This window comes from Muscardinus avellanarius, assembly GCF_963383645.1.
Source record: "Muscardinus avellanarius genome assembly, chromosome: 8".
Taxonomy (NCBI): Eukaryota; Metazoa; Chordata; class Mammalia; order Rodentia; family Gliridae; genus Muscardinus; species Muscardinus avellanarius.
In genome coordinates this window covers 30,275,851-30,289,064 of record NC_137794.1, presented here as the reverse complement: position 1 = coordinate 30,289,064, position 13,214 = coordinate 30,275,851, and the positions used below count along the sequence as shown (strand labels likewise).

General features: G+C 38.8%; 1 protein-coding gene across 1 annotated transcript in view; it reads left to right on the top strand.

Annotated features, from left to right (window-relative positions):
• COL12A1 (collagen type XII alpha 1 chain) overlaps positions 1 to 13,214 on the top strand; it is a gene marked incomplete at both ends in the record, with an annotated part of 115,798 nt that overhangs the window by 92,893 nt on the left and 9,691 nt on the right. The window contains 8 exons of the mRNA XM_080700078.1: positions 1,441 to 1,518; positions 2,874 to 2,960; positions 4,627 to 4,680; positions 6,533 to 6,628; positions 7,120 to 7,173; positions 7,528 to 7,581; positions 10,961 to 11,014; positions 12,357 to 12,428. Coding sequence (XP_080556204.1) covers positions 1,441 to 1,518; positions 2,874 to 2,960; positions 4,627 to 4,680; positions 6,533 to 6,628; positions 7,120 to 7,173; positions 7,528 to 7,581; positions 10,961 to 11,014; positions 12,357 to 12,428 — 549 coding nt within the window. The remainder of the gene's footprint in view (positions 1 to 1,440; positions 1,519 to 2,873; positions 2,961 to 4,626; positions 4,681 to 6,532; positions 6,629 to 7,119; positions 7,174 to 7,527; positions 7,582 to 10,960; positions 11,015 to 12,356; positions 12,429 to 13,214) is intronic.

The following is a 13,214-nucleotide window of genomic DNA, read 5'->3' as shown; positions in this document are numbered from 1 at the left end:
CAGCTGTGAGTGTCCTTAGAGCCCGTGTTTGCTCATAGAAGAGTCATTTGTCTGTCTCAGAGGGATCAGTGCAGCAGGGCAGCCGATCTATGACTTACTGTAAAGCTTCGTTGCCTCAAGTTCAGGGCAGGAGCTAACTCACTCCATTCACATTGTGATTCAGTAGTAAAGATGTCAATCAAAACTTTCATTGTACCAGGCTAATTAAGTTAATATTAAATGTCAAATAATAGGCTTCTAACTTCTTTGGCTTCTATTACTACTTTAATGTCATTATTTGTTTAATCTGGCATGGATAGGATTATCTTCCAGATTCAAAAAAGAAAATTAAGCTGGGCGTGGTGGTGCACGCTTGTAATCCCAGCGCTTGGGAGGCAGAGACAGGAGGATCGCGCTGGTTCGAAGCCAGGCTCGCTGGCTTAAGAGACCCTGTTTCCAAATTAAAAAAAATATAAAAAATAGGTCTGGGAGTGTAGCCCGGAGGTCGAAGGGCTTCCAGGAACCCTACTACCACCCAAAAAAAAAAAAAAAGAAAGAAAGAAAATTAAGCCAGGCCTGGTGGTGCATGCCTATGCCTATAATCCCAGTACTTGGGAGGCTAAGACAGGAGAATCACAGATTTGATGGCCTCAGCAACTTAGTGAGACCCTTAACAACCTAGCAAGACCTTGTTTCAAAAAAGGGAAAAAAAAAGGGGCTAAGAGTGTAGCTCAGAGGTATAATGCCCCTGGGTTCAATCCCCAGTACAAACAACAAACAAACAAACAAAATGGGAAAATTTGAATTACAACATAAAAAGAATTTGTTCAAAATTTAATGTAGTTATGATTAAACCCAATTTTTGTTGAATTTTGGATTTGATATTTGAATTGAACAATAATATCAGTTTTTAAAAGAATAACTATTTCTAAATAACCTTTTACTTTTTGTCAACAGAGCTATATATTCAAATGGTAGACAGAACTATCTCAATATAAAATATTTTAAATTGAGAGCCATCAGAAAAGTTATTTGTCAACTCCTAGGTAACAATTTCTAAACAAAAAGCATCAACTTTAGAATGAAGGAGAAATGGTCTCTCTAATGAATGCTACTTTTCTATAGGAGCAGATTCATAAAAATTGATTCAAATGTGCATAATCTTCGGACTACTTTAAGTATAGAAATGAATGTTCTCTTGAAGAAATAAAATTTACTCAAACATTTCAGACAAAGAAGTAAATCAGGAGTGGGAATTTCACGTACACATTTCAGTTTACTGTCTCTCTTAGGCATATATTTTTATATACTTACCTTATGACATAAGGGTCACTTTGCTTGCAAGGGCTTGAACCCTTGATAGAGTCTGTATGAGAAGTTGGAAAAGGTTAAAATATGAAAACGCTAATATAAAATGTTTTTCGTGCATCTTTAGCTGATGTTGCTATTGGTTGTTTGCAGTTCCAAATCCAGAGTTTTGACATTGTCTGCAGCCCGGTGTGGACCAGCAGAGACAGATGCTGTGATATTCCTTCTAGGGTAAGTAAAACAGAATGAATCCTGCTTTGGCTTGAGTAGTTAGTCCTCCAGGAATAAACCCTTGTACTGCAGATGGCCTGGGAGAGGAAGTAACACTCAGCAGCTGCATTTCCAGCCAGGAGCCAAGGGACATGCAAAGTGTGTGCGCTCATCAGCTACCGCAGCCCAGGCCAATGGCTGTGAGGCTTCCCTTGCCAGCTGGGAATGCATGAGACCAGATCTGGAAATCCTCAGCCGAGTCCAGCCGAGTCAGTGTGCTTGATAAGCCTACTTACTGCAAAACTGTTCCATTGTTTATGGTGTCAGCATTTTATAGTTAGCCCTCACCTTTCTGGATATCTAAAGTTTTTCAAATGGTAGAAATAACCACATTTCTTGTTGAGATGACAGTTCCCCCATCCCCTTGTATCTGGGTAGGTGGTAATAATTTTAGCCAAATGCTGGTGATGGATTAGAAGCTTTTGGCAAGCAATCAAAGAACTATATGCACTCACAGATGAGTGCTCTTTATTTAGTTAGCAAGTACTTGTGGAATATTTATTATAAAGCAGAGACTATTCTGTGTGGTGATAAAGTTAGGTTGTGGCAATAAAATTGGGTACTCTAGTAAAAGGCAAGGGGAGGGAAATAATTAGGAAATATACATATATTTGTTTACACACACACACACACACACACACACACACACACACACGCACATGTATGTGTGGGGACCAATCCCTTATAGATACTAAAGAATGACTGTACCATGCTATAAAGTGAGAGACCTAGAGGTCCCTCTGCCTTTATTAGACAGAGACCTGAATGCAGAGAAGGTAAAAAATATGTGGATAAAGAAGGAAGAGCATTCCCACCGGAGGGAACTCCAAGTGGCCCCAAGGCCACAGTGTAGTGTATAAATATCTGAGCAACCCGAGGTGGATGGGTAGGCCTGAGCAAGTGAAAGTGCATGGGCTGGTAGGCAGCGAGAGGGGCGTGGAAGGGGTAGCTGCTTCTAAGAACATGTGGGGACTTGTAGGTCATGGAAAGAGTTTTGAATTTTCTTTTCTGAATGAAAAAGGAGTTGATATTTAAAATATACAGTGTTGGTTTAACACTGGATTTGACAAAATTGGATTAAATCAACAGTGGTCCTCATAGTCTTGTAAACATTGCTTCATCATGTGCGTTTTCCTAAAATAAAAAATAAAGATATAAAAAGCGAAGTAAGTTCCAGTGTAAGGCTGTTGGTGATGATCATTAGAAGTATGTCTTCAGGTTGGGAAACAGACATACTTGTGTATGTAAGTGGGGTGGGAGATGGGAAGCCTTCTCCACCCCCAAATCATAGGTAAATATTCTTTTCAAATTTTCAGAGAGATGAAGCAAAATGCCCTGCTCTTCCAAACGCCTGCACGTGCACACAGGACAGTGTTGGGCCTCCAGGCCCACCAGGCCCTGCGGTAAGGAAACCAAAGTCTTTTAAATCTGTGGAATGATCCGCTATTTGCCAGAATGGGTTCTATAAAATGCTTCTGTGTTTTGTAGGGTAGAGCATTTTAAATTACAGACCATCTTCACAATATGTTTAAGCAATACAAAATAGTAAATCAAGTAAAAAATTCAATTCTGGTTTTTTACATATCACCACTTCTGCTTCACAGAAATAAGAATATTGGGCTAGTGAAGAGCTTTTCTTTTAAAAAATTACACACACACACACACACACACACACACACACACACACATAATATCTGGGTTTCTATCTGTGGTTCCATTACTTTGAAAATTCCTCATCGTGCCTAACAGTTTTCTGTATGAATGGAGTAGAGCTGTAATTGAGAGTTGACCTGTGTTTAGAGCTAGAACATATGCACCTTATGTAGCAGACATACCACGAGAATAACATAAAGAGGGAAATTCATATATGTAATGGTATCATAAACTCTGGGTAAAAGTCCTACAGTTTGAAATCAGAGTGAGAAGATTATAACCAGATCTATTCATGGCAGGCAGGGAGATGGCAAAACAAAACACTGAAGACTGCAGTGACTATCTCCTTGGTCAATGTGTAACTCCTTGATTTAGTCAATCCAACAAGTGAGTTGCTCTAATTTGACAAATGAAAACAATAGCTCTAAGCCCTGTTACCTTCTTTTAAGAAAATGGTTAATTAACATAGGAGCAGCTCAAAGCCTGGCGTGGCTCAAAGCCTGAATGCTGAGTCCCAGCATTCAGAAGGATCACAGTTCGCAGACAGCCTCAGCTACTTAGTGAGGCCCTCTAAAACTCACTGAGACCCTGTTTCAAAATAAAGGATAAAAAATAGGGCAGGGGATGAATGCTCCTGGGTTCCTTCCCCAGACTCACAACCACCCCCCCAAAAAACAACATATATGTAGCTTAAAGATTCTTAGAACACCAATTTTACTACACTTGAGCCATAAAAAATGATACAAGTTGATTTTAGATAGATTACAAAATAGCTTGTCATATAAAGAAAAAATATCACTGGAGTTATAAACATAAAAGCATACCCTAGATATAACAGATGTGTTTAAGAACTATTTTTCTCTAGTGGTGAGGTAATATTATATTTTGTATGTGTTCGGTGGTCTCTGAATTCCTGTAACTTAAATACATGTTCTGAGGCTGTGGGAGATTTAAGATCCTCTTCTTTTTGGATATTTTTCCTGAAGAATGCAATTTACATAATTCTAAAACACATTTTCTCTTTACTATGTTCAAGAAATGTTTGCTTTCCCCAAAAAACTTCAAATTTCCAGATGAACTTCCAATTTTGCCAACTATAAGAAAAGTTCAGATTGTAAAAATAGGACACTTAGAATATACAAATGTTAGAAATTTGCTTTTCCCACATATTTACATGACATGATTGCATTATTTTATTTTGGTGCTGTGGATTGAACCCAGGGCCTCACACATGCCAGGCAAGTGCTCTACCACTGAGCTCTCAGACCTCACATTAATTTTTTACTTTAGTATTTGCAAGTGTCTGTGGAAGTGTTGTCTGGAGAATGAATTCCTTCTTGAAACATTTTTTATGTTATCAAGTTCTTTCTACTTCCTTATGCGCAAACTAAAATATGCCCTTACTATGTATTTTAGGGAGGACCAGGTGCTAAAGGTCCCAGAGGTGAAAGAGGGATCAACGGTGCAATTGTAAGTATGTTTTAGAGTGTATTTATGTGTTCATTATATGTTGAAGTCTGGTTCAAATTTCCATGAAGTGAGTATGCAACTGCGAGCAAGTTAGCTCAGGCATGCCTCAGATATTATAATTACGTATGTCTTGTCTTGAATATCAAAATGATGAATGTTAGCAGGGTTCAGTAGCACATGCCTATAATCTCAGTACTTGGGAGGCTGAGACAGGAGGGTCACAACTTGGAGGTCCTCAGCAATTTAGAATGTTTTAAAATAAAAATAAGAAGGTCTGTAGATATATCTCAGTGGTAGGATTCCACTTCAGCAAACAAGGCAAACACACACACACACACACACACACACACACACACACACACACACATAGATGAGAATAGTCAGAGAAAGAAATGCACACAATGCCTTTCACAGCTATAGCAATTACAATGGGAAATCATAAGAATCTCCTTAAAGGGCGCTGTTGAAACATGGGGAAGCTAAAGGGGTGACCTGGCCATCAGCTGAAGACCTCCTGAGGAGTAGTCACATGCACTCAATGGGGGTCATACACCCTTCCTGCTAGTTCCACACTGGTGTTCCACAAAACAATTTAAGTTTCTCAGGTATTATTTTATGAAGATAATCTGTAGTTTTGAATTATATTATTAATGATAAGCTTACCTTGTTAAGAAAGAGTGAGATCGGAATGCTAACCCAGGTTATCTGACCCCAAGGCAGATTGCAAAAGTAGCTCCAGTACCGAGCATTCAGTCCATGATCTGCTTTCTTCCTTACTTCATTAATACATGCCTTAGTTTAAAAAATAAGTCCAAGTTTAAGAGAAATCCGAACCAGTTTAAAATATGATAGTTACCCCCCTCAGTTTTAACTGCCCACAGATAACTCGTGTTCAAAAATATTAAATAGAAAATTCAAGAAATAAGCAATTCATAAGCTTTAAATTGTACATCATCCTGAGTAGCATTATGAAATCTTGCTCCTGGGGTGTGAATCGTCCTATTGTCTAGTGTCTCCTTGCTGCATACCCTACTTGTGCCCTAGTCCATATCTGTCTTTGTTTATCAAATCAACTACCACAGATTTGAAGTACTTGTTTTCAAGTAACACCATTTTATTTGTATTTTATTTAATGGCCTCAAAGCACAAACTTTTATTATAATTGTATAGTTACAATTGCTCTATTTTATTATTAGTTATTGTTGTTAATCTCTTACTGTGCCTAGTTTATAAGTTAAACTTTAAGTATGTATGTAGAGGAAAAAATAGTACAAATAAGATTCAGTACTGTTCTTGCTTTCAGACATCCACTAAGGCCTTGGAATATGTACCCTGAGGATAAGGGTACTACCACAAATTCAATCCAATGAAATTTAGGTTTTCAGCTCATATTAATAAACATATGAATATATTATATTCAGTGTATTTCACTTAAAAAGTCTACCTCTATGGATATGTAAGTGCTTCTGAATTTATTGCACTTTCCAATTTTTTTTTTTTTTGGAGGTGATACTGGGTATTGAACTCATGGGTACTCCACCACTGAGCTATATCCTCTGCTTTTTTTATTTTGAGACAGGGTCTCACTAAGTTTGCCTAGGCTGGCCTCAAACTTGCAATCCTCTTCCCTCAGCCTCTTGAGTAACTGGGTGTCACTGCACCAGGATTCCAAATGTTTTTTTTTTTATAGATTAATACAAAGAAAGAATGGCATCAATAAATACTTCTATAGATGTGTAGATATCTGAAGTTTGTGAAGATTATATGATTGATATCTTAGACTTATGAAGACAATTTTCTCTTAGCTCCAGAGAGCGTTATGTTACTTGTGGTCTTCTCTTGTGTATTTTAGGGGCCTCCTGGTCCTCGTGGTGATACGGGCCCTCCAGGCCCCCAGGGTCCTCCAGGTCCCCAGGGACCCAATGGACTCTCTATCCCTGGAGAACAAGTAAGCAAGAGATTTTCTGCACTAAATAAGAATGGTGGATCAACATTGCATTTAAATGAAATGTTTTCTGTATTTTGCCAAAATAACTTTTTTAGAGAATTCAACAAAGTTATAGTGACTTAGATGATGTCTGATGATGATTATTATTTTAGATATGTAAGTAGTATATGTAATACTATATAACTGTGTAGAAAACATTATTATGAGTTATTTGACCTTTTGTTCTTTCAAAGTAGGTACATTAGCCCTTAATTATATAAAATTGCCCCATAATGTCTAAGTGGGAATTATAATATAGCATTTGTGTTTTAAGAAGTGAGCATGGATCCAAAAAATGGTTTATTCATCTTCCTTCAAAAATATTCTCATGTGCCCATCTTGGAACCTTTACATTGGATTTATGAAGTGTGAACATTTCACAAGTGACTCAGATCTTCCCTGTTTAGTCTCTCTAAAATGCCTGAGAACTGTCTTCCCACTGCTTACTCTAGGGTCGCCAGGGGATGAAAGGCGATGCTGGAGAGCCAGGACTTCCAGGCCGCACAGTGAGTTCTTGAAGTTGCCTTTTCTTTTACCTGCCCTGAATTGTTTAAAAAGTTGCCTCTGTCGTGCCTTGAAAGGTAAAGCATGGCTGAGTAGCAAGGCACAAGTCTGGTTGTGTGTGTTCCTTATTTCTACTTCATACCCTTATCTTAGTTTTCAAGTTTGTGCCGCTTAATTCAGGGATCTGCTTGTTGACTGAATGTCCATCTGTCTACTACTGTGCTTAGCTCTAGTTTCCTGTTTCTTTTCAGAGTCCCCAGAACTTTATGTTGAAAACCTTTTGAAGAATAATAAGAATATTTTCCCACACAGGAAATATATTCCAGTGTTTTACTTGTTGGTTTCCTCCTATGTAGGGAACCCCTGGATTGCCTGGCCCACCAGGACCAATGGGACCTCCAGGAGACAGAGTGAGTGATCTCGGGCAGGCTTTGGTGGTGGTGGAAATTATTTCATATGATTGCCTATTATCAAAGAACTCTCTATGGTCCAACCTGCATGGCTGCAAATGGGAGGTTCATATTCTTTTTGGAAGGCTACAGAGCTAATGTTGGTGGACCATCTAACATTAGATTGATCATACAATTTCTAAAACACATTGGTAGGATTTTAGGGGTATCTTTGGAATGTTAATTATGGGATTTAAAAAATCCTCTATTATATTTATAAAAAGGAGTCCAGAAAAAGAGCTTCAACTAACAAGAGAGTCAAGAATCTCAGAAAATCCTCTGAAATCCTAACAATAAGGATCTTTGTCATGAGACAGATTTTATGTCACTGGAGACTAGCCTTGCTTCCACTGACTTCTCCCCAAAGTGGGGCATCCTCTCTCTACCATTAGAACTCAAATACCACTTCTAAGGCCATAGTGAGGGTATAGAAAAATGTGCCCATTGGTGCAGCTTGCAGATTCACCCATGGCTTAGGATGAAAGAGTGCAGTAAACCCAACCTTTTCTAGGACCAGTGAATGAGAAGCCCAGTGAATGTGACCTTTGCTCTGATGATACAGAAACATTTGGTTCCATAGGAGACCATGAATGCGCTAATAAAAGCAACCAAGAAATTTTAGAGTTGCTCAAAACAAGCCAAAAACTCTAATCACGTTTCTGCATTTAATGATTTAAACAACAGTCTGAGATTAGTATGTGTTTTGACCAGTTAAAACTTATAAGTAGCATTGTTATCCAAGGGTGTAGAGCTGTATTAGCCATCACTAAACATGTTGTGTTGATTTGTTAAATTTAACACCTCTGAGACACTTCTGGGAAGCAAAGATTTGCTCAGAGAAGGCAGAATTGTGGGTGATAAACCAGTTAACCCTGTTTGCTCCCAGGCCTACTTTTGAGTTTGGAGGAGAAAGCAGGCGAGGTCAAAGACAAAATTGCATGCTCTGTGACCTGGAACACGGAGGTAGTACTGACATAATCTTTCTTCTGAGTCTTTTGAGACTGGCACTTCAGACTTTTTGGAATTATTATTTTCCAATAAAGGACAACAGTGAGAAGACAAGGGAGACCAGTCAACCTTTTCATTTAGAAAACCTTTTCATTTAGAAAACCAAACCCTAAATAGAAACATCCAGAGTGATGATGGGCTTCCTTGCTGCTGCTGGTTCTGAAGACTTGTTGTCCCCATTGACCCCATGTGGGCTTCATGTAGACATGGCTGTGTCCCTGGTACTCTGAGCTGATGGTCAGCAGCCATCACCACCATGACTGATGCCCCAAGGAACGAGGGATGAGAAGGAGCTGTGCTTTTCCACTCAGCCTCTAATCGTGTCCAACTTTGTGACAAGGCTACTCTATCTCCTGGGATGAGGACGATGAAACTTCCCAGAACTTGGACTCCTCTTTCCTACACAGCCCTGTGCATCTATCTACTGCTTAGTAAACTACCTCTGAAGCCAAAAGGGGAGGCCACAGATGGTGGGCCTAAACAGTTTTGGAAAGTTTATGAGACTTTGGGCATGGTGGTCTCATAGAAATCCCCATGAGTTGGGAAAAAATATCAAAGCAACTTAATTCAGGAATGGCAATGAGAAGACACCAGAGAACAAGACCAGGGACCATGTGAGGGAGAATGATTGTCATCAGGGACACTGGTAGGATCAGGATGCCTGGACTGTCTTAAGAGCTGATGACTTCCAAAATAAGGAGCAGCTCTAGGGACTATTAGAAGATGTAATCTAATAGATTATTAATGCAGGTATCTAATATGTGTGTGAATATGAAAATGATTATTGGATCTCTACAGCCACTCTCCTGTGGCTCAACATAGCAAAAATTATGGCTTTTTTTGTAATAGAAAATGAATGATAACTAAATCAGCACAAAGTTCTGCAGACGGATCAGTGGGTAGCCCAGATAAAAATCCTCCTCGTCCCACATAGATGTGTTTTGTTTTTCTAAAAGAAAATGGTTGATCAGGAAGTTCCTAGGATGCCTGTCGGAAGATTATTTCAGAAATATGAGACATATCTAAAAAGTGAAATAATAAAGAACTATGTAATAGTTGGAGAAATTCAGATGGAAGAAATGCCATTCAAATTGTCCAAGCAATACTACTGAAACATTTTATTTCTTAAGTGGCTCTCAGAAGTAATGTTGATATTTTATCAGATGGATCTCAGATGTAAGGTTTACTTTATATCAGATGTAGCTAGACCAGTTATTTTGTTAAGTAGACAGATCTTTCAGAAAACAGTTTGCAATCTTAACTCTATAAATTTGAGAAAGAGTTTTCTTTTTGGGGGGCTTGGAATATTTCTATCAAATTTTTTAAAAATTATTAAACTTCTATTGTAAAATCAGTGGAATAATTAGTGTAGATATTTAATACAGAAAGTCCAAATAATTTCAATTTTTGAAGAATATGGGTGAAATGATATTCTTATTCACTGTAGAAAATGAGACAAAAATCTTTTCTAACAAAGGAATGCAGCCACCACAAATAGCAACCTGACTCAGAAATCCTCTGCTGGATATTAGAGATGAGGACTGGGAATGAACGGCAGCTAGAAGCAGGTGATTCATCCCGGACACAGTGCATCTTGCGCTGTACGGACAGTAGAGAAACAATTCTTAGATGTGGGTACTGAGCCACAGAATGAGCCTGTGAGATCTTCTGGTCCCCTCTCCTCCTCAGTCCACATGCTGCGGTTCCAGGCTGTGTGTGAGATGAGATGGGCTACTTACACACACACCTGCTTATTATGAGGATTGAAGCCTTCCCCTCATTTGGGTGTTAAGCCAGCCTTGGCTCTTGTGGGGAGGAGAGACCCCTCCAGGAATGGAGACAAACTGTCCTGCCTTGGCTGTCTGGTAGTTGTTCAGGAAATAGAAGAGTTTTCTAATCAGGTGCCGCTTGCTTTTCTCAGCAACATTCCTTTCATTTCACTGTGATCCTTTCTGGGCCAGTCTGTAGACTTTGATTTTTTGCTAGAAAGGTTCAGTCTTCCTTTACCCTTCTTTTCACCCTTGAAAACACCAGTATCCTCGTGAAAGAAATCTGTCTTCCTTGAAGATTAGTTTGGCTTTTAAAATGTTTTTATTTATGATTATATAAGTGAATGAGCATAGAAATAATTATTCAGTTAAAGATATAAAGTAAATTGAAATGAGTTTTTTTTGGGGGGTACGTTTGTCTTTGTATTGAAAGCTTACATGTTAAACAGCCAATTGAGCTAAATCCTCTCATTACCCTTTATCTCTAGTAACCTGCTTAGCTTCTTTTCTTCTCACTGTTCATCACATTCCTCATCTGTAATTAATTTCATTTTTTATAATAGGGTTTCACCGGAAAAGATGGTGCAATGGGACCCAGGGGTCCACCCGGACCACCGGTAAGGACTGACTGGGTTATACTGCTGTCTCCCCCCAGTCCCCAGGCCCCTCGTCCTCTGTTCTCACTTTGCTAATGAGAGTCAGGAACTGAACTTGGAGGCACAGTCCATCTGCTGTGGGGTATATTAGTGGGCAGAGCTTTTGTTTTTATTGCCCTAAATAAAAATGTGCTAGAGAAAACATGTCATAATATAGACTCTTTATGTTTAATCAAATTATATCTGAAATAAAAGAAAACAAATCCCAAACGAACTTGGTCACTATCTGGTTAGTGTTTCAGTTTCTTCATTCTTACACTGAGCATTTGAGTTTATGACCTCTGTGGTCACCTCCCATCTTATAATTTAAAAAAATCTGAGGCTTAAGATATCTGAATACTAAGGACATTAATTACTGAGAAACTATCAGTCATTCTGAGGAAGTAAGCTTTCTCCACAATGAAAATCAAGGATCTTCTAATTAAGATTTGTGGGGAAAACACTAAAGCTAGAGATTCTGAACCAGCATCAGTATCCAGGTGGGATCACAATTCAGTTGTTTGAGGTGATGGGTATTCTCCATGTCTGTTATGGTAGGATAGAACAAATGTTAAGATAATTTTATCTTAGGCAAGGAGGGTTTAAATGTATACTTTCATTGTAAGCATTCACTATAGAGCTTAAAATTTGCATAACTGATGGAGTCAAGAATTATTTTTAAAAAATTTAATGATTCCATTTTAAAGATATTTCAGGCTTTAGGACATGATGTATTAGGTATTATGTATTTAAATATTCTACTAAACGTATAGTTAACATGTCCAGAAGTTATGTTAAAACCAACAGGGAAGAGAGTTACTGATATAGAGAAGAAAAGCGAATTTCTAGGTCAAGATTCCCAGGAGACAGGGAAGGCTGCCCCCACTGTGCCCAGTTTAGCATAAAACCAATTGCCTTCCCCATTCCTCCCCAGCCAAGGTTTTCAGTCCCAGTCTTTAGGAAGGTTTTCTGGTTTTGCAGCAGAAATAAGCTAAAAAATAGGAATTACTTTCTGTAAATTCACTTTGTAACATATTTACAGGGATCAGTCTGTAAATTATAAAAGTGATTATATATCTGCATGTAGTTTTCAACTGGTCTCAAGATACATTTTTTAGAACTGAATAGTCCATAAAAATAGAACTGAGATTTTTAAGGCTTTTTCCTTTTCACATTATCTTAAAATTTGATTTTACCCTTCTTCATGTGTGATTATAGCCTGTTTCTCTTCAAAAGTTTTAAATCTGGCTGCAGTTGGGTAGTTTACTGTGGCTGGGATTTTCCTTTTGCTGTAACATTTCCTTTCTTGGCCTATGTGTTATAGGGAACCCCAGGCTCTCCGGGAGTCACAGGACCAAGTGGGAAACCAGGAAAACCTGGAGACCACGGCAGACCAGTAAGTGGACAGCCTCTCTTCATTTCCCGTGGACACAAGTAATGAGAACTGCTAGGCGTCTGCATGTTTAGGTTATCTCTACTGTAGATGTGCTTGCAGCACTTGTTGAAACTATGCTAAACCCATGGGTTTGACTTGGTAGCAGTTCTAAAGCTTTTCTCTCTGGATTGCTATAACATTCTGGGATTAAAATTGTGGTCATTGGGTTTCTTTAAAAGGAGAAAGAGGTTATGAGCCAAGACACATATTTCTGCACTGTATAAACACTCAGAGCTTCAGAGCTGGGTCAGCAAAATGACAGAAAAATACACCATGGTGGTGTGTGGCGCCTCTGTCCTTAGTTTGCAGATGTTAACCCTTTGGCAGCACTCTCCAGCTGTGCCCCTCATTCTTTTCTCTTTAGTTGTGGATGCTAGAACATTGGACTCAGAATTAGAAGGATTTACTAGGTTAGGGCTCTAGCTCAGGATTTACTAGGTTAGGGCTCTAGTTTACAGTTGCCTAGCATGTGTAAGTCTCTGGGTTCAATCCCCAGCACCACACACACACAATAAATAAATAGATGATAGATAGATAGATAGATAGATAGATAGATAGATAGATAGATAGATAAAGCCAGGCATGGTGGCGAATACTTGTAATCCCAGCATTCGGGAGGCTGAAACCCGAGGATCGCGATTTGCAGACAGCCTCAGCTACTTAGTTTCACAACTCAGTGAGACCCTGTTTCAAAAAATAAAAAGGCTAAAAAACAGGGCTGGAAGTGTAGCTCAGAGGTACAATGTC